The sequence below is a fragment of the Dysidea avara genome, chromosome 5, assembly GCF_963678975.1.
Source record: "Dysidea avara chromosome 5, odDysAvar1.4, whole genome shotgun sequence".
Lineage (NCBI taxonomy): Eukaryota > Metazoa > Porifera > Demospongiae > Dictyoceratida > Dysideidae > Dysidea > Dysidea avara.
This window is the reverse complement of record NC_089276.1, coordinates 24,576,321-24,597,445: the sequence shown is the minus strand read 5'-3', so window position 1 is coordinate 24,597,445 and position 21,125 is coordinate 24,576,321. Positions and strand designations below refer to the sequence as shown.

At 38.0% G+C, this 21,125-nt stretch overlaps 2 protein-coding genes across 2 annotated transcripts in view; one reads left to right on the top strand and one right to left on the bottom strand.

Annotated features, from left to right (window-relative positions):
• The window catches only part of LOC136255785 (small glutamine-rich tetratricopeptide repeat-containing protein alpha-like), a 149,477-nt gene extending 146,931 nt beyond the window's left edge, over window positions 1-2,546 (bottom strand). The window contains exon 1 of the mRNA XM_066048677.1: window positions 2,397-2,546. The gene's annotated coding sequence lies outside the window, so the exon portion shown is untranslated. The remainder of the gene's footprint in view (window positions 1-2,396) is intronic.
• Window positions 2,523-20,634, top strand: LOC136255786 (nucleoside diphosphate-linked moiety X motif 6-like). The gene is made up of 6 exons (XM_066048678.1): window positions 2,523-2,803; window positions 14,697-14,903; window positions 15,210-15,265; window positions 18,230-18,281; window positions 20,111-20,158; window positions 20,275-20,634. The coding sequence occupies exons 1-6, from the start codon at window positions 2,557-2,559 to the stop codon at window positions 20,586-20,588; spliced, it is 924 nt and encodes a 307-aa protein (XP_065904750.1). The 5' UTR covers window positions 2,523-2,556; the 3' UTR covers window positions 20,589-20,634.
• The last annotated feature ends 491 nt before the right edge of the window (window positions 20,635-21,125 follow it).

Sequence of the window (21,125 nt, the reverse complement as noted above, 5' to 3'; positions counted from 1 at the left end):
CTAGGGAATGGTATTTTTTTATAAAATGGTAATGATCAATGCTATGTATGTACTTATGTACTGTCTTCTTACAGTAGATAATCATTCCCAGAATACCAACAACCAAGTTATGACCATAGTGTGTATATGTAGAAATTTTCGAGGAAGGAAGCTTGTCAATTTTTGTGGTTGCCTGGCTATCTATGAAATTTCGTTTTGTATCTCCATGAAAACTTACTAGAGTAATTCATGGGTACATTACACATATCTCATTGTACCCATGAAAATACCAATTGCAACTTTCATGGGTATGTGAATTATTCTATTGTACTGTAGATTGATGGATAATAATATTTCCACACCCACCACAACCAGGATCATACAAGTGTGGGTATTTGAACCAGATCAGACACCCCTTCTCCCTATCCAATGACAGAAAAAAGTGGACTGGCAATACAAAACTATGTTTGACCTGTGACTTTACGACGAATACCTATCAACTGCAGGTTTCAATGTCCTGTCCTTACATGCATGTACAGTGTAGATTGTTTGATTGTATATAACCTCTGGACAATTGAACAAAGCCACTCTTCCCTAGTCTGGCCACACAAGACTAGGTCTTACGCTAGTCTCATGTGGCTAGACTCTTTCCGCGCAGCCGCTTATCGATTGGAAATTATAAGCGCCACACTACAAGGGTCTGGAATATTTTGTGAACATATAAATTTCATCATGTTATTGATGACAATTAATTGACTAAGATACAAAAAGCAATGATCTATCCTTGAATTTTTAGTCCGTTCTGATCAGCAAATCAGCTCAAAATCTTTTGATTATGATTAAATATGGGTAAAGGCAAAGCCTGTACATGTATACCCGATCAATTCATTAACATTATACAAAAGTAAAGCTAAAATCTAATCTAACAGCAATCTAAAAGTGTTAATTGAAGTACTTTCTACAACAGAGTGTTTGCCTGCTTTCCCTGTAAACCTGAACTTATTTGTCTATATTCAACTGAAGATTCAGTGGTACAGTATGTAGAAGGTAAAACCCACACAGGTCCGTAGTTGTCATCCCCAAAGGCTTTCTTCAGCTCATTCTTCAGTAATTACACTTGACAATTAAGGGATTGCATGAGCCAATGGCAATTAAGGGATCGCGTGAGCCAATTTATACTCCCCAACCACTAGGGATTGTAATGTTTTTAAATAAGCAAACTATTCCAGACCCTTGTAGCACGGCATTTATAATTTTCAATCAATAAGTGGCTGCGCAGAAAGGGTCTGGCCACACGAGACGTCTTATGCTGGGAAAGATTCCAAATCACAGGTCAAGGTGAAATACTGCCCATCAAGTGGTTACAGATACATAATTTTATCGAAATTACTATTGTTCCACAAATATTTTGCCAGGGCTATTGAGATCTGGCAGTCCACTAGATTTCTCTCACTATAATATACACGAACTAGGGGTTGATATGCATCTAGTAGTATGTCCGGAGTATTTGACTTAGGGCACATGACTAGTAGTTTGCCTCAGGTCTTGTACTTCAATAGGGCACACAATCATGATCAGTAGTTTGCTTTGGGTCTTGTACTATAGGGCACACGACAAGTAGTTCACAGGCAAACCTAAGGTTGGGGTTAGGGTCGGGTTCAGCTTTGGTTTCTTTTTCACCTTGCTTCAATACATAGAAGTTACTCCAATAATGTAGAAACTAAGGGAGGTACAGTAGGTAGCCGGGAGCCACGTAGCACAATGGCTACTGACCCGGGCTCACACACTGGCACAACTGGTCCAATGAAAAAAAAATGTTCACCCTGTAAAAAGTGAAGTTTTCATTGGGTGGCACCAATGAAATTATTTTAATAGCATTTTCATAGGAAAATTAATGAAAAACCAATGAAAATTTACCACTGAAACTTCCATGAAAATCAATTTCACAGTTTTCAGTGGTAATTTTTCATTGGGTTTTCATTAGATTTCCTATGAAAATAAAATTTCATTGGTGCCACCCAATGAAAACTTCACTTTTCACCAGGTGAAGATTATTTTTCATTGGATTTTCATGGACAAAATCTCCAGCAGTGTGGAGATCCTGGGTTTGATTCCAGGATTTTTTTCCCGTTCTTTTTTGTCTAACTTTATTCATGTGACTGCTGGAACAAATAGCAACAGCCTAATTTTATTGTACTATCCACATAATATGCATGTCAACCATGTATTTTTGCACTAAGCCACTGATAAGGCGATCACGTGAGAAAAAACCCAGAAGTAAACTCACACATTAGTCTATGAGTGGCCAGAGACCGCCCTTTCCCCTTGTTTGAGTCATGGTCAGCGGACCATCATTCAAAAAGACAGTCTGGCCACGCGAGACTACCACACGTGGCAACTATACACGAAGTACTTACTTGCCTATACTTTTGATTTCTTGGTTTGTAGCCAAAACCCTTCTCAAAATCTCGCACAATACTTCTCCAGCTGAACGCGCGCTCTATGGTGCGCTCGAGTACATGTATGCTAAAGGCGCTTATTAATTAGAAGTCTACATTAACGTTGCGCATGTGAGTCATGACGTCCTTTTCAACAGCACCCTCTCGGATAATACCTCGGATAATACCACTAGCTCGTCTAATGTCTGAAAGAGTTTGTGCCTTAAAAGCTATTCATAGCTTTAGTAGTGATGCTATTCGAAAAGATTTTCCGTGGATTTGCGTTCCACCGTACAGATCCATCAAAGTTGATCTAAACAATTCTGAAAGCAAGAGAAAATGGGCTAGGGAAGGCACAAAGGAAGAATTCATGCAACTTGTAGCAGGTAAGAAATTCTATTATTGATTATATTAGATAATCACTTATTTGATTCGAGATTTATGCACCTATCAATGTATTGCCCCACTACCCCCCCCTCGGGCATATATGGGGCTATAGTGGGAATTTGACACAGCCGAATGTCAAATGCCCCATAGTAGAGCAAACCTATCATGTCAAATCCCCACCTTTGGCCCCAGTTGCAACGCAGGATTTGACATAGCGAAGGAAGTTATAACAAAAAAATATTTGGGTGCTTACTGAACGATCGTCAAATGCCCCATAGTGGGGCAGCAGTTTCGTGTCAATTCCCCCTGTAAAGCCCCACTTACGCCCAAGGGGGTGGGGGGGGTGGGGCAATACATTGATAGGTGCATTACTTTTGTATAATGGTTAATTGCACTATTGTGTGCAGATCCGGTATACAGGCTGTGCCTTTACCGGTACTTTAATCATAATCATAATGTTGTAATGCTATTTGTTTTTGTCTTGCCACTTTGCAAGGGGTACGTATAGTCACTACCAATAGTCCTGTAGAACCATCTGCGACCGGGATCTAGGTTTTTGATCGATGAAAATATACCTTGATCACTTGATTTCGTCTTAAAAACAGCCTTGATTGCTTGATAATTTAGTACATATTTTCATAAATTCTTGTTTTGGTTGTGAGCTAGTTTAATCACCGCTTTCTAGGCCATCTTGATCACTTGATTCAGTGCTAATTTACCTCTTGATCGCTTGATTTGATTTTGATCCCAGTCACAGATGGTTCTACAGGACTATTGGTAGTGACTACCCCTTGCTTTGTAACTTGGTAATCTTGAAACACGTGACCAGAGGGGTAGCCAACGCCCACGCAAACCCAACATGGTGTATGAGAGTCCTAATATTTAAGTATTTCAATCTAAATACAATAGAATTATGCAAAGCCTCTTTGTGGGTGTGTTCAACCGACTATAGCTCATGTTCTAAGTGGTTGTCCTATGGCCTTGTCTCAGGGTCATTTTACATATCGGCATGACCAAGTCTTGCATTGTCTAGCTTCAGGACTTTCTGAGATTCTAACGGAGGTAGACACAATCCGCATTTATGCAGACTTACAGACCTTCAGTGCTGGTCACTGTAAAGCTTTAATAACAATAACAAGATGCACTGCATACATACTATGATGGTGGCAACCAAAAACTATCAAAATGGCAGGTTTCTTTAAAAACAACAACATCCTAATAGAACAAATTTCCTGTATTGGCCTACAACACACAACACATGTATGCCTGCACATGCATGCACTTACCCATGCCACGCACGTGCACACACACACACACACACACACACACACACACACACACACACACACACACACACACACACACAACCTTTTAAACCACTTAACAATTACTATAGCAACATCCTTGCTATGGAATTTACAGTCATGTGGTGTGGTTAATTAAGACACATAATTTGCAAACATGGTAGCCATACAAATCATTCGTGTCAAAGTGAGTCCATAATGGATGGACAAAGGGAGATTTTAAAAATAACTCTGGATTCCAGCAATGTAAATGCTACCATTAGCAGAACTTTGCTCTATTAGGGATATTATTCTATTATTCTAATGGGTAAAAATGTATGGAATTATCCCGGTTATTGAATATTTTCCCTATAAACAATAAAATATGCTTTAAAATTTTGTTTTTCTCCCACTACTGTAAACCTAGATGTTAGTACAAAGCACGTTCGTGGTTAATTAACCCCAGTATTTTACCAGAAAAGTATGGTAAAATATCAATTTTTAAACAAATATGGCATATAAAATGGTAATTAAAGAAAGGGTGTGTCTTCTGCTTTGCTGGATAGCTAGCTAGGGCATGCTTTACGAAAGTATGTGGCAATTTAGTAATTGGATAAGGATACACCCTTTCCGCTAAAATGGCGAAATGCGTTAGTATGCTTTTGATACACCGTAGCTATCCTACGTACAGTATGTGTGCACTAACTGTGTGGTCACAATTCCCTCACCATGTTTACAGGACAGCTGATTTGTTGATCCTTACATTAGTGGCAATGCGCTAAAACAAAAGAATAAGGTAGTATGATCACATGCACTTGTATATAATCGCACATTAAAACAATGCACAAAACAGAGCACAGGCACACATACAGCACTCCAGGGCTATTATCTATGTAATAACGTGTGTGGGTGGGCCCAGTTCACTGAGACGTGCATTGTACGTGGGCGGCCGAATCAATTTGCCATGCCTGTTTATAATGTCATTACGCTAAATGGTGATCACAAGTGCTAGTGAGTCTCCTCAGGTAACTATTCTTTCATTGTTAATGGTAACTCCTTACCGTCCAGATATTGTCATCCACAATGAAACATGCAACTCTGTGGCATTGCTTGAATTAACTGATTCCATGCCTCATCTGGAAGCTGCGAGAGATCGTAAGCAATCTAAGGAGGAGTACCTTCAAATTCTGGCTGAGTTTGTCATTTTTGAATTCCTTCCCATTATGACACAATTGAGCTTAGTGTATTGGGTCACTACTTGCCATTTACATTAGCATCACTACTTAAAACTGTTCATTATTTCCACCAAACAATCTCAAAGTCAGTAGGAAGGAGACTACTTGATAAGGCAGCTGGATTTTCAGTTCAGCTTTGCAGAAGATTTTTCTGGCTAGAAGCTGTTCAGAGTGAACGCATAATTAATTCTCTATAGCTATTGTATTATATACATGTACATAATTTCCTTGCCACGCCCACTTTTGGTCTCTGCCATGTTTTTGGCCGCGTGTGCCAAGGACACACCATTTTTGTAAGTAATTTTGTTTATTTGTTTCATCTTAAAATGATGGTTTCTCTCTCATTTCAATTTTTACCGTGATGTTTTACCTCAAGTTTTTGCTAATACTTGTTTATTCTATATTCTATTTATTATTACTGTGTAAAACTCATAGGACGAGTACGTAAACACAGATAATTATACAGCCAGTTTAGTCTGTGTTGTGTAAGGAAAAACCATGTTCTTGTACAGGTAAAGCAGTGAGCCAGCTAGAAGCACCCTTTTCTTAAGCCAAACAAACAGCCTTTTGAAGACCAGAAGCAAGCTTAGAAAGCAATTCCTTTGAGAGGGAGGACAAATTCACATTTTTTTGATCGTTTAATTTTTTAACTGGCTGCATCGAATATCTGCACTGTAGTTAAAATCCTGTGACAAAATCAGCGAATGTTGTACTCATTTCATGAGCAAATAAATCATCTTTAAACTGGTTAGGGTTGTCTAGTTCAACTATGAACTTGAATGAAATGAAGACAGTCAGATGGACAGCTTTTCAGCTTTATATGTGACTGGATCTGCAAGAACTCCACATGTTAGTGCATTTTTTGAATTCCATTTTATTACATTTTCTATATCCAGATAACCAAAGAAATGGCCAACCGAAGTTTCAGCTCTAGAAGCCAAGGACTTTTGAAGTTACAGTGCTACAAAGTGGCAACAGCAGAAAAATCGATTTGTACAGTGATGATACGGAAAATTAACTAAAGGCGCTTAAATAAACGGTCATAACTGTCCTCTACCAAGATGCAACTTTCACCATCAGATTCTCCATTAACAGGCGAATCCATTGCTGGGTAAGTTTTGTCTTCTAGTGAAACAAGCACTCTAAAAATTTACTGAATTTTTTCAATTCCGTAAATATTTCACCCATTGCGTTTATTGCATATTCTACTGTAAAATTAGGCTTGCGCTAATATATGGGATTCTTGCAGATCCGGTCACATATATAGACAATGTAAAAGGAAAAATTTTAAGTTGGACTAAAAGGAACCAAAGAGAAAGTTGTGAAGCAAGTCGAGAGGTTGTCTATATGTACCTGCAAATATACTAATGGACATTTGATCCCTATTCAGTCTATAACCATGACTGAATTAGGGAATGTCCATTAGTATACCTTCAGATATAGACAACTAGATATAACTATATAGATACTTTTGCGACTTCTTTTTGTTTGATCCCTAATCCAACTTAAATTCCTAATTTTTTCCTCTAATTGTTTTTCACTTTTTTAATGACATAATTATGACTAGTGAACCTGCACATACCATATAAAAAGGAAGAATGGTGCCAGGCATGCCATAAAATGAAATTTTCATCTGAACGTGAACCCCAAAAATCAATCACTGAAAAGTAAAGTGGCCAATACGCTTTGTTTTTGCTTTGTTTCTCCTGTTACACAACATTACAGATGAAGAATAGTATAAGAAGTGTCTCTGTAATTAAGCAATCCAGTTGCTGCGGAAAATACGGGCATTTAGTGATAGCAAGAGTTCTCTCTTATAATGGACTCTTGGTGATGGCTAGTACAGGAAAGCTGCATTGCACTATCATGAATTGACACCTGCAAAAACAACTGGGACACAATTAAAGGAGGACAAAGGTATGCCCGTGATGCGTCATGTATTGTACATACTGCGATTGGTGAAAAGACATGTCTTGGGACTGTCAAACGGTGAAGAAATCATACCCGTAGCCTTATCCATTATCAAGTTATGCTTTGCTGTCTGAGTAATATTTTTGGACAAGAAAGCCCAAACCCTAATATACAGTACTACTGAAACAAGGGGGTGTCACCATAGATAATATACGTAATAAAGGATTGGCAACGCGCATAGCAACTAATAGACAATCCTCGTTACGGTCGCGTGACTTATTATGTAACTTATGCGTGTCTATTGTCATAGATACGGCTACCCGACATGAATGCTCCGCTTTATCGTTCCCAGTGCTGTTATTTCGCTATCCAGTAATAGAGAGGAACTACTCATGTAACCAGTATCGATCGTAGTGAGCTATCAACCAGCGGATTTTGGGCGCGGCAGCAACCGGCTTGGTGAGTCGTGGAGTCTTACCGTTTCACATGAGCATCGAATCCTATCAAGGATTCGATGCGCTCCGTAATAAGGATGGACTATGTAAACCAGGATTTAAGCCGATTGTATGCTCGTTTAGGGCTTCAGCAGCAAATACCTTATGTATCCAGTAGCAATGTTTTTTTTAATGGAGAGCTCGAGATGAATATTGTATGTTTATTGGGAATTTGCTTCCCCAGTAAACGCCAGGTACCCATTGATGTTGCTGTGACAGCTCACCAGGTCCCCAACTGTATACAGCTGGAGCAATGTGAACAAAGTTTCTTGCTCAAGGAAACACTAAATTTGCAAAACCAGAAACCAAACCTGGAACCTTTCAATTACCAGGCTAGTGCTCTAGCCACTTGGCTATGCTGCCTCACTGTCCTTGTCTCAACTTAGTGGTTGTTGTGGAACTTTGGGTTCTGCGACCTCTCCCTGTGAGATCTATATAGTCCCTGCACAAGACTCTAGTGCCTGAGTGGTGCACAGGCATCCCAGTGTTGGTTTTTTGGGTGGCAATAGGTACAGGTGCCGGCTTAGGCTGTGTGTATGTGTGTGGTGGAGGATAAGAGTTCACTGAACACTCCATTCTGTTTTTGTCGTGTTGTTCACTTGTGTGTTGTATTGCGTGGGTGACTAGGGTCACCAATTCCAGGGGTCAGTCACTCAGAAAATCCTCAAAATTCAGCTATCTTAATAATGCATGTGCTGTTGACAACTGTTACTGTGTGCTATGACCATAACAACTAAATAGTGCAGTAAGCGAATTTCAATGGTGAGGTTTCCTTTTATATCTGGGGCTAATTGTTTGTAGGAAACCATACCAAGGGGGCCATATTTACATGAAAGATCTCGCAATGGCTGTTGTTTTAGGTATGAGGAAAGTATCCGAAAAAAGTAATCGTTTTGACAAATTTCTGAACTTTGATCAACAAAATTTCACTGAGTGACAGACCTCTCAACCAACATCTCTAAATTGTGTGATGTTCAGGGATTTCAAGTGTTTGTTAGAATTTCAATAATATAAATCTTTATCTAGGTTTTACTTGGATTTCACACTTATATTATTGCATAAAATGGAGTAGCCGACAGCCTCAATGGAGATGCAGGTGTGCTTTGCACAGATCAATTAATGGAACATCCATCAGTCATTTATCTAGCTAACTCCAAGCCATCCTGGACCTGGAAGCCTCACTGATTTTGTGTTATTCCAGAGTTCAGAATTTAAGATTTCTTTTGAGATTGTGTGTGAGAGTCCCATGTCATTTGTGACTCTGAGGGTTGTGATGTTGCTGCTGTTTTATCTGATATGAATACTACTACTAGTGCTTGAATGCAATGATTGCAACAGTCATAATTACCTTGACTGCTATACATTGGGATGTGGGACCTACTGGCAAATGTTCTACAGGTGTACAGTGGAATCTCAGTTATCCAAACCTGTATGCCAAAATTGAATACTCTATTAGAGTAGCGAGTGTTCTATTAGAGAAGTTATTTTTCATACTTTGTAACTGAGTAACATTGTGTAAAGAGATTTTGTACAAACTTCAGTTATCAGGTATTTGAGCTGCAGGTGGTGCATAGTTCAGATAACTAGTATAATATGTGTCCATTGTTTATATCAATTATTATAACAAAGTGAACTAGCTAGACTTAGTTTCCAGCACTTGAAAGGAATGTCTATTTTTTTGTGACAAAACACAAGGACGTCACTTGATATCCAGTGGATGGTATTTGCTGTGAGCTGCTACATTTATAGATATGCTCATCATTCCCTGTCTAAGCTTGAAGTCACGATACACTACTCTTTACCACCAACAGCTCCTTCATGTTGATAATATGCTCTGTTCCACTACACCTTTTATATCCCATTTTCACATACTTTGATGGCTAATGCCACATCTGAATTTGAGCTCATGCATATTTGCATAACACCACCATAACATTGAGCTCTCTTGTGCTGAATAGTAACTTGATGTTTCTCCTCATGGTACCACGACAAAACTCCAAAACCCAGCACAATGAAACAGCTTCAAACCATAGTTTGGGTAAGTGGTACGCCTACACAAAACAAAGCATGACACTCTACTAATGGTTACGATTAATTCTTTATACATTGTTCGGAAAAAAGCACTTTAGTTTCCTTGTTAAAACTCCAAAACTGTGAAAAGCCATGAAGCAGTGGGCCTTATCTTGCGCTGGGTTAAAACTGACAGTGCATTTCACTATTTTATTACATCAGATACTCACCTTAGTAGTTGTACGTTCGTTTGAAGTAAGCTTTACGTCTTTACTCAGTAGTACCCTGCTACGATACAAGGAATGAAGCAGCCTAGTGCGTTTAGCAACGGGTGAGAGGGCGCGTTAACTGGATGACGAACCGTAACGAGGATTGTACGTGACGTCACTACAGGTTTAATAGGCGCGTTGCCAATCCTTTATTACGTGTATTATCTATGGTGTCACGTAGGTATGCACCGTAGATAGATCTGCAACCTTGGTCAAAGCCTTGACCAGTCGAAATTTCATTTTCCATCTGTGACTGAGAGCCCTTTTCAGTGTGTGTTGTGACCTGTGACCTAGCGATGATATTTCAGTACTTTTCAATCGTGGGTTGAAAATGTTTTTGCCTTTGACCATTGCACAAATTTGGTAGCCTTGACCTTTGACTCTGCAGTCGCAGATCTACTTACAGTTAGTGCTTGTGTGTCACCCCCTTGCTAGCACATGATATTATTATTTGTAATGTCTTCTGGATGTTTGCTGGGTACACTGGCAACTGCCTTAATAGCCACACCGGAGATCTAAAGTAGTAAAGACAGAGCATCCTTCCAGCCTATCCTGCATCTCATCTACAAGTGGGAAAAGATATTAAGCATCTTTAACAGTATTTTTCCCTATAATCACTGCTGGTGCCATCCATGGACTGCAACTTTCTTCTATGATTCCTTGCTCTAGCATCTGGTAGACCTGCTTCCTATTGTGGCCTTGTAGTGTACTGGAATCCGACAACATACTGGGGAGCCTTCTGATTATAAGCAAGATTAGTAGACCCTGGAACAGTTTAAAATAGATGATTATACTCGTTCACTACAGCCATGAAAATTCATGGATGTTTGAGGAATACTCATAGGAGGTGGGTCCCCTAAACAACAAAATGACAGCATCAATGACAATGTTTACAGCAGGGTCCCCCACAGCCATTGCTGCACAAAACTTTGCTCACCTCTGTTGTTCTGCCTGTAAGAGTGATTCCACTTCTGCAGTAGTGTCAGGGGTAACTGCCAGGGGGGGGGGGGGGGGGGGGGGGTCATCTTGGAACTACAGTGTTACAGGGTTAGTGGAGAAATCCAGAATAAAGGAAACCCCTGGTAAAGCCAGTGTGATCAGTTTATTGACAGCACTGAACTGGTGAGTGATGAAGGAGTTGTTTACCCTAATAGATAACTGTACACAGTCTATTATTTGTAGGGGTTGGTCTGGTGCAGTATTAAGATTGTGTAGTGGTGGTAATAGAAGGTATTGACCTAATAAATGAAATAGTTGAGCAATCTAACATGGCTTCTACTAATTTACTACCAATGGTAATATTTATAATTTTTGAATTGCAGCAACTGTTATAGCATTGGAGTGGCCTAAGGGTAGGGACACCTGGCGGCCTGACCAGACGACCTGGTGGAATTTCCCTGGTCAAGTTGTTTGCACTCTCTTTCAATGTGTGCCACAATTTACATGCAGCGACAGGGTGAATGTACCTGAGACTGGTACACAGGACTGTGATGCTGTATGTGACCAGACACCAAAAACAGCATACAAATAGCTCCCTTGGTAACTGGTTAACACTAAGTGCAGCCACTTGATCACTGAGTAAGGTCATCTGTTCACGCTCATGTGATGATTACCACAAATTAAGTGTTGCCGAAAGGAGCACTCAAATGAAGGCGTTTCAGTATCCTTGTCGTTCTGCAAGTTACTTAAAGGTGAGAACTAGTCTTACAGTGCATTCACAAACGTTTCGGCATGTTTTTGAATGTGGACATGCCCACATTACGGACGACACGAGTTAACCACTCTATATTGAAGCTTACCCCTTTAGGTCTTTTGTATACTTTGTGATCATTCTTTACATAACGAGAAAGCATTAAAACACCTGCAAATTTTCCAAAATTTGTCCAACTCTACTTTTCTGTGATATCTGTAGGACTCTTCCATTTATTGTAACGATCGTAACTACAGCGTTACATGCTGCCTAACCATAATTGAATATTTCGGGCATGCATATAAAATGAATCCAGTGGTTATACTTGTATTGGCATCAAGGCTATGAAGTGTTACATATTAGCTGTAACATGGGCATTCGTGATTTGCCTGATATGTATGCTTGCAGCCCTCAGGCTGCACCCTCAAGCTTTGGGCATACTCTCTAATTATCAGTGCAAACTATTACAACTATTTGTAATGTTTATGTATGATGTCAGTTTTGTTGTTAGCTATTAATTTTGTAGAATGGTTGTTTTGTGTCACCAGTAATGTGGGTATGGTCCATTAATCAAAAACATGCGGAAAATGCTTGTGAATAAGCTATGGCATTAGTTCTCACCTTAGACCAATACTATTCAACTCAGATGGCGATGATAACGAAACGCTTCTGTCTGAGTGGCCAAATCCAAGTCACGTATACTAATCATGTAAGTCCTACAATAAATTTTGGACTTAGCTTTTATATAATCGACTAGCCAGTTGTAGCCTGGGCTACATCATATGTAGCCGGGGAAAGTTGCCAACTGGAGTACATTGTGAAGCAGCTCAGGTGACTCCTTTGTTCTGAGGTATGAAGTGATACATAGTGGTGGTATATTCCATTGATGTGTACATCAGAAACAACTCAAGCAAACTAATCGATAAATATTTTGGTAAAAGAATCCAAGTGCCAGGGAGTCATTGCATCCCAGAGCCTTCCCCAGCAAAGTATAGTAGAGCGGTAAAACTGTCAATTTGCTACAAACATCAAAGTCAGTTTGCGACGAACATAAAGTCAATTTGTTAATTGTTTTATCCCATTAAAAGATGTAAAGTAGAGCAGTGTTGCACTGCTCTATCGCTCTTTAGGGAAGCCCATGCACCCACAGACATTAGAAAGAGTAAAGATGAATGCTTAATGTGTGCAGGTGTAATTGTCTATTTCTACAGTACCCCCAAAAATACTCACCCAGTAAGACCGAAACTTTAATTAACAGGCCAGTATCTCCTTCTAGCAACAGATGTCATGAGGAGTGCATATATAGTGGAACCTCAGAGATCATGGAGGTTTGTACTTTCTCACAAAAACAAAAAAAATATTAACCAGAAACCAGCCTCAAAATACCTTCATGGTGCCTTGGCAGTATTGGTTAGACGTAACCAAGCCCAAAATTATTCTCAGTATGACCTAAAAATTTCCAACAATTTTATTTGCAGAATGTTGACTGACGGGCGCACGGACGAACGGATGGACTGATTGACTGGCTGACTGATCAACTGACTGAAGGCTTTCAGACAAGCTTAAGTCAATAATGACTAGTGCGGGTGCCTTTTGGCATACTCTATAGTACGTACTTCAATCTTACCTGTTTCCTCTTAGTCTTTATTGACAATGCAAGGGGTAGTAACACTGTCTTGTAGAACCATCTGCTGCCGGGGTTAAGATTTTTGATCAATTAAAATATAGCGCGATCACTTAATTTCACCTAAAAAGAAGCTTTGATTGCTTGACATCATAAAGTTATGTTTTGCTAACAAGTTAGTTTCCTAAATAAGATGTTTGATAGGGCAAAAAAGTGATTAGTTTTGTGTACTTACCAATCCTTCGTTAATTGAACTGAAATAAATTCAGCAACCCCCTACTGTCCACTGAACAGAGAAATAATCTGTTAAAGTTGAAGTGCTATTAATTCATAGGTGTCTTAGCAGAAAGGTGTTGATGAAAATGTGGAAGAAGGTGTTGAAAATAACAGATTCCAATCCCAGGGTGTACATGTAAATGGTATAGTGGACCCTCGCTTATCTGGCCCTCAACTATCCGGCCTCAAAATTTTGGGTCACGTGTTTGTGAAAAAATAATATGGCTACGAAAAGAAAGCATACTTGCATGTCATTGGAAGCCAAGCTCGAAATTATTGATCGCTTGAAGAAAGGAGAAAAGTCAGTCTAGTCTTACAAGTGAATAGGGGATTGAAAAATCAACCGTAGGAGACTTTAAGAAGAATGAGAAGAAGCAGCAGCAACTCTGGTACGAGCAGCAACCTGAAAGCACAGCTACTTCAGTGCTACTGTTGAAAAAGGTGAGAGACTTGGCTACTACAAAACGGTTTACAAAACTGAGGCAAACCCCCTTTTAGATTCCTACTTTAAATAATCTCCATGAATTTGATAACCTAAGTTCTTGTGTTATACAGTACAGTACACCTGTACATCTACATACTGTACCACTGTACAGTGTCATACCATTTTTAAATTGTATACTGTAATTTATTTCACATACATTATATTATTATTATAATAATACATCCATAGGTTCATACACATGTACAAATATGTTCAATTTCAGTATTCAGTCAATGCTTCATATATCCAGTCATTTCAGTTGTCTGAACACTGCTTGGTCCCGTTGTGTCTGGATAAGTGAGGGTCCACTGTACTCACTTACTGTATGTATATAATTGCTGCTAACTAGCTAAGTCACTCTACTGCTTGTGTAGCTATTGTGTGCTGCTGTAATGTAGTAATAATGTGTATCACTGGTATCCTGTACATGTATTGTACAGTATGTTAGAATGGATTAAAGTTTGCCATATTTTCATGACGCTTTAATGTAGATGTTAAACTTAAATGCAATGTGCATTTTTTGTTGAATCATGTGTATAGGTACAAAATTGGTATATTGCATTAGCGTATGTAAATGTTATATTTGTTACCACATTTGTACTTTGTTGCATTAAAGGTTACGTTAAACAATGGAAAGAGGAGGGAATCCCTTCTGTATGGTTGCACATCCCGATCAAATTAAGCCATTTGATTGCTGAGGTCTCAACTTTAGGATTTACGTTTCATCATGCACATCACTGCCAGGCAGTACTCAGTCTTTGGCTGGATAAAAGCAAACCTAGCAAGATTCCATTGTATGGTACCCATCAAGTTGGAGTTGCTGGTATGAATTGATATAGTTACAGTGGAACCTCGATTATCCGAACTATTTTGGGGAAAAGGGTGTTCAAATAGTACGTAAAATCGAACTTCCATACATTTATACACAGAGCTTTACTTAGCTGCTCTTATAAAGCATACACTCGTTGACAAAATACCCTAATTGGACAGTTGATCTATTGTTCGGATAATCAAGTGTTCGGTTAATCGGTGTTCAGATAATCGAGGTTCCACTGTACTATGAAGCACACAGTTTTGATTTATTATTGTAAATTAATTAACTTATTATTGTAACCTTATCCACATGTAGGTGTTGTATACAGGGAAGAGACTGATGAAGTACTGGTCATACAAGATAAATATAAGGTTATTTACAAAATTAATATCCCTGTAATGTAAATGTATTTTTATGTACACTGTACATTTAATGTACAAAGCCCTGAGTGCTGTATTTTTGTGATGCACACAAAGCCAGACTTAGTGCTTTAAGTACAATATTGTACTTTCTAGTCGTCTTACTTGGAGTGTTTATCTCAACTTCATACCCAAATTGCTTCAATTTTAGGTGATCAGACTTAAGTCATCATATAATCTATTTCTCATTGTTCTACTAACTAGTAGGATTCTGTAGTTTGGGCAATTTACAATGTCTCACATGTGCTACCTGAGTTTAGAGGTGTACCAATATGGGTTTTTGGCATGTATCGATATCTGATATTGTTGCCACCAAAAGAAGCCGATAACCGATAGTCGATAAACAGTGTTGGGCAAGTTACTTTGTAAAAGTAACTAGTTACATATTACATATTATTTGCAACTGAACTATTTAGTTACAGTTACATATTACCCATAAAATAATGTAACTATAATAATATTACATATTATAGTACTTTGTGTCCACAGCCTTAAGCTGTCACGTGTGAAACTACCACCTTATCACTTGACATGATTGCATTGTTGGACAATGTCCAAATCTTGGTTATAAGCAAGAAGCTGGTGAATAAACTTCATTCAGTAGGCTTCGTTACTTCTTTGTGGCTAGGCGTTACTCAGAGGATAACTAACGAGATTAGTAACTTCGTTACTTGTAGTAATAATATTATGTAATATTAGACTCGTTTCAGTAACTATATTACTTAGGTAATGCGTTACATTTGTAAGTAAAGTAACTTTAGTTATATTACCCATTTTTATAGCGCATTTCGTTATATTACTTAGATACCACAAAAGTAATAATATTATGTAACGTGTTACTCCCAACACTGTCGATATGATATTTGCATTATAATTAAAAGTGTACATTTACCTACCCTACAACAATATGTACATATGTGGATTGCTATACTCAATGCCTGTGGTCAGTAGTGATGTGCGATATATCGAAAAAATATCGATTTCGCGATAATTTTGTCGTTATCGTATCGATTTTCGATACTGCTTTAACAGATTTCGATATTTATCGAAAAGGAAATATTTTGCGATAATTATCGAAGAATACTTCGATAAATCTACAGCATTTAGTGTGTGATTGCACAATCACGCTAGAAATGAGGGTTGGTTCTGTACTATCTAGCCACTTTAAAAACTTGTCTGCCAGTTTTCTAGGTTTATTATTAGTTTTATGCAATAGTTTGTGTGCAAATTGTATTTCAAGCACATTTATAAATATCTGCCGCCCACGCAATTACACCGCCCACACAATTAAAAGTTATCGAAAATTGTATCGAAATTTCGATATTTACCCCAATATCGTATCGATATTATATCGAAATAAAAATCCTGATCACACACCACTAACTGGTGGTAGTGGCTTGGGTTTCTATTGTGCAATCCAGACAATTAGGCACCCACAAACATTTTTTATGTACTGTATACTCCCATGTGAGGGGTCCTTCACTCTAAGTCTCAATTTTGAAATTTCAACTCAGAGCATGTAAATTTCCACATTTTTACACGTTTTGAAATAAATTTCCACCTTTCCAAATATATATTTCCGTACATTTCTGGCTCGCATTTCTGACCTTTCGACTCCTGTCAAAGCGGCAAACAAAGAGGTTTTGTTGGTTAGGGACTAGGGTTGAATGGTTTACCTGCAGAAATGCCTCATATAGATTTAATAACTCCACAAACAGTACCCAGTGTGCTCGGCAGGTCGTAACAGGTGTGTGGTTTCAAACCGTGTCATGCTGTAACAAGCCTGCTGGTGCACGCACTGAACTAATTCACCTTAGAAAGGATTCACCAGAGTACAATTACGTACCTACGTAGCTAGTTTGAGCGATTCACAGCTCATCTATTGCATTGATAGAAACATCGTTTGAAGTTGGTTATATTTCTACATTTTCGTCAAAATTTCTGAATAAATTTCCAGATTTCTGAAATAAGTTTCATATTTCTGAAATAAATTTCTACATTTCCAGCCATGATATTTATAGAAGTGAAGGACCCCTCACTCCCATGAAGCCTTAAACAGATATTTCTGCATTCTAATGGCTTGTGAGAAAGCTGGTACAGCAAGTTTCCTTGGCTATCCTGTGACCCTCCTTTTTATTACAAGGTACTCTGTAACTGCTTCATTTGTAAAGACTGTGATAAGGTTTGCAGCAACAAACACTAAAATCACATGTATTTATGTGGTTTCTTGTAGCATAGCACTTGTTTCAGAGTGAACAATAAGCCACTGGCACTAAAGAGCACATGAAAACCAATGCATAATCCGTTTATGTACAAGCTATTGCTACTGTATACACAGCAAAAATAGTGTTCCAATACTACCTATACGAACTCTGTCTTTAGTCATTATTGGAACAACTAATTCAAACGAGAGAAAATGGACCGCAAATCTATAAATGACTCCAATGCTATTCAGTATTGTGACCTGTGGTCTGATTTTGTCGTAAAATTAGTGCAATTGCCAAAAAAACATAGACGGAGTAAATACAGGCGAATTATGCTGTGATAAATATCGGTAGCGATATTGGTCCTCTGCTGTTCTGTATCAATACCGATATTAGTAAAAAATTACCATGTCGGTGGCCGATATTTTAGCCAATCTGATTATCGGTACACCTCTACCTGAGTGTAGTTGATTTTTACTGTACGTATTTGCCCAATTTTCTGCACAATATACTGTGTAATAAATATAGTACTCAGCAGATTCTCTTACACAAAGTACAATATCAAGCTGTTATTAAGTCACCTAGCTTCTCTTTAATTGGATATGCGAAATAGCTACACCACAAAGTGTGTAATGCACGGCATTCCTAAAGTATTGCACATGTAGCATACATGTTCTACATACTGTATACACCTTGGAACTGTATCCTGCAGGTTGTAAAATGGAAGTTTCCAGGAGGGTTTTCTGATCATGCTGAAGATATAGGTATGGTTTTTATATACAGTACTGGCACACGTAGTAATTAATACGTTGCACATGTTTAGCTTATTTTGTAGCTTACAGCTTATATACTAGTACATGTACAATTAGCGTTTTTCAATAATTTGTTTGGTATAACAAATATGTAGAGTAACTTAAGGTGGGTGAGTGACATCAAAAGGATTCCGATAATTTATTATGGGTAATCATTATAATTTTGATATTTATGTAAAGGCAATGAACAACTTTAAGCAGCTGTAGGACCAGGTGTCCTACATAATTATTTAAAATATATAATTATACACTGCTGTAATTTTTATAAAATGCATTGATGTTATCACAAAAAAAAATTCAAATACCATAGATGGAACATAAGTAATGATGTGTGTTGCAATAGTAAATTATTTATGCTTGTTCAATTGTGATCTGCTGAGCAAAAACTGGCCATTTTTGCAAAAATTCTATTTTGCGTATTGGAATAAAACCTTCTTTGTCCATGCGGAGATGTACAGGACACCTTGATCAATTTTCCAGTTCATGGTGAACAGACTTACCCAAGCCCCGTATTTGTAGTTTATTTCAGTCATGAGTTATGGTCAATTAAAGCTGTATTTTATATGCTGTATTGCTGCTGCACAAATTGAATTATTTGCTGTATTGTTGCTGCACAAATTGAATTTATTCCTGTTCCAATTACACTGTATCTAGCACTATCCAAGACTGTGTGAGGTAACACATATTGATAGTAATTGTTCATATACGTATGTTGTGATTACTGGTTACCATATTTAACCATGTTCAGCCACTAAATTAAGTGAAAACACGATAGCAAGAGTTATTATTAACTCTTGACGATAGTGTTCACGGGAAATGGCTGGTGCTTGAGTAGATTATTGTACGTAGACCATCAACACATTCGTTTGTGCTACTGTTCTTGAGTGAGTTGGAAGTTTATATCAGGTCCACTTTTGATACTATATGTACAGGGGGTACACCTTATGTCAATAACTGTTGACTGCTTGGTCGAGTAACACTGTAACACGAAGACTACATGGTGAACAAAAAAAAATGCTTTTCAACACAATGTCAACAAGTACCAAAATATCCCTGTAATTTCGCCGAATCATTTATCACAGGTTAATATACACGCATAATTGAGGTGTTTTTGCAATGTGCATAAAAACCAAATAAATAAAATACAGGGGTTTATGTTGTGCATTAAATCATGCAAATAAACAATTTGATTTGGCAACCCGGCGAGCTATATGTTGTGACATAAAAAGTAATAAACACTTTTAAATTTAAGCACACTAACAAAGGTTGGTCATGATAAAATGGTAGATTAGCTAGTACAGGTAGTGATCAAGAATTTTTTGTTTGGTAAATAGCATGTGGAATGATTTTATACTGTAGTAGTGCAATTCTAGCCTGCATACTTGTAACAGTGCAATTTTCTAGGGTTTTCACAGGTGTACCGGTATATTACAAGTGTTTACACTGAGGTGGGGGAGCTCGATGGGTTTAAAGGTGGTGTTTGTTAGCAAGCTACAGTACACTCATGTTCCATGTTTTCTTCTAACTCTACGAGTCTGGCCATGCTGTGGCCTTTCTATTTGACTGGCATGACAAGTTGTGATGGGAATTTACACACTATAAAAGTCTGGATCCAGAGAGCAGACGCATTAAGTAACCAGTGTGTGAAAGTAATACACATACAGTACAGTGTGTACCCACCTTGTGTGGTGGTGTTATTTTAAAATTAATTTCTGTGCCAAAACATTTGTTTCTGAAACCAGTTTATACCATGCCATGTGCAATTACTATTCATACTGTAGCTCAAACTGCTGTGCGAGAAGTGCAAGAGGAAACTGGCATTCAGACTGGTATGGCTACAATAATTATAGACAGCATAATGTCTGTTACTATATGTACTGTATGTACACCTGTATGTATGTATGTATGGGCCAGAATAGTCACATGCATGTTGTCATTTTTCCAGAATTTAAATCAGTGATTGCATTCAGACAACATCATCATATGCCACATGCATATGACCAGTCTGACCTCTATTTCTTGTGCAGACTGAGGCCTATTACATATGACATACATCCTTGTCCTGATGAGGTTTCTCAATGCCGGTGGATGAATCTGAATTCATTAATTCAAGCTGATACTGTTACACCACTGATGTTGAAAGTTTCTGAATTACTTCATATTGGAAAGTCTAAAGGATTTGATGTAATTGATATTAGTGCACATGAATGTAATTCAATATATCCTGGACTAAAATACTCTTTATTTTATAGAATGTAAATGCTATCCTGTACAGTATTTATCCAGAATTTTATTATTAATTTTATCCCACTGGCCTAATGTAACTTGCATGGTTTTGGAAACTTTCTCTGCATATGAATACATGTTTGTGTTGACATACATGACACTGTCCCATTTAAGTCCACCTTGCATGTGTATAACAACTAGGATCATCATTCCATACCTACATATCCCTTTTTTGCAACATTTCGTTAATGTGTAAAATACAAACCTATATATGAGAACTGGTTGATTGAGCACAGGTTACCATGTACATATGCATGGGCCAAACTTGGTCAGCGAGTGGAGCACCACATGGATAATACACAATGGACCTGGTCATAGGCTTTTTCAGTGATTTGCATTAGAGAATAGTCAACATGTATGACTAGTGAGGAAATTAAACTAACCACTCCCCCTGTACATTTTGTTATATAGTTTGTACCTTTCAGTAACACTTTAAAACTTTTACAAGGGATATGGCTATGGTTGTACATAATTAATAGTTGCTTCCAACCAACAAAATACCAGTTTTGA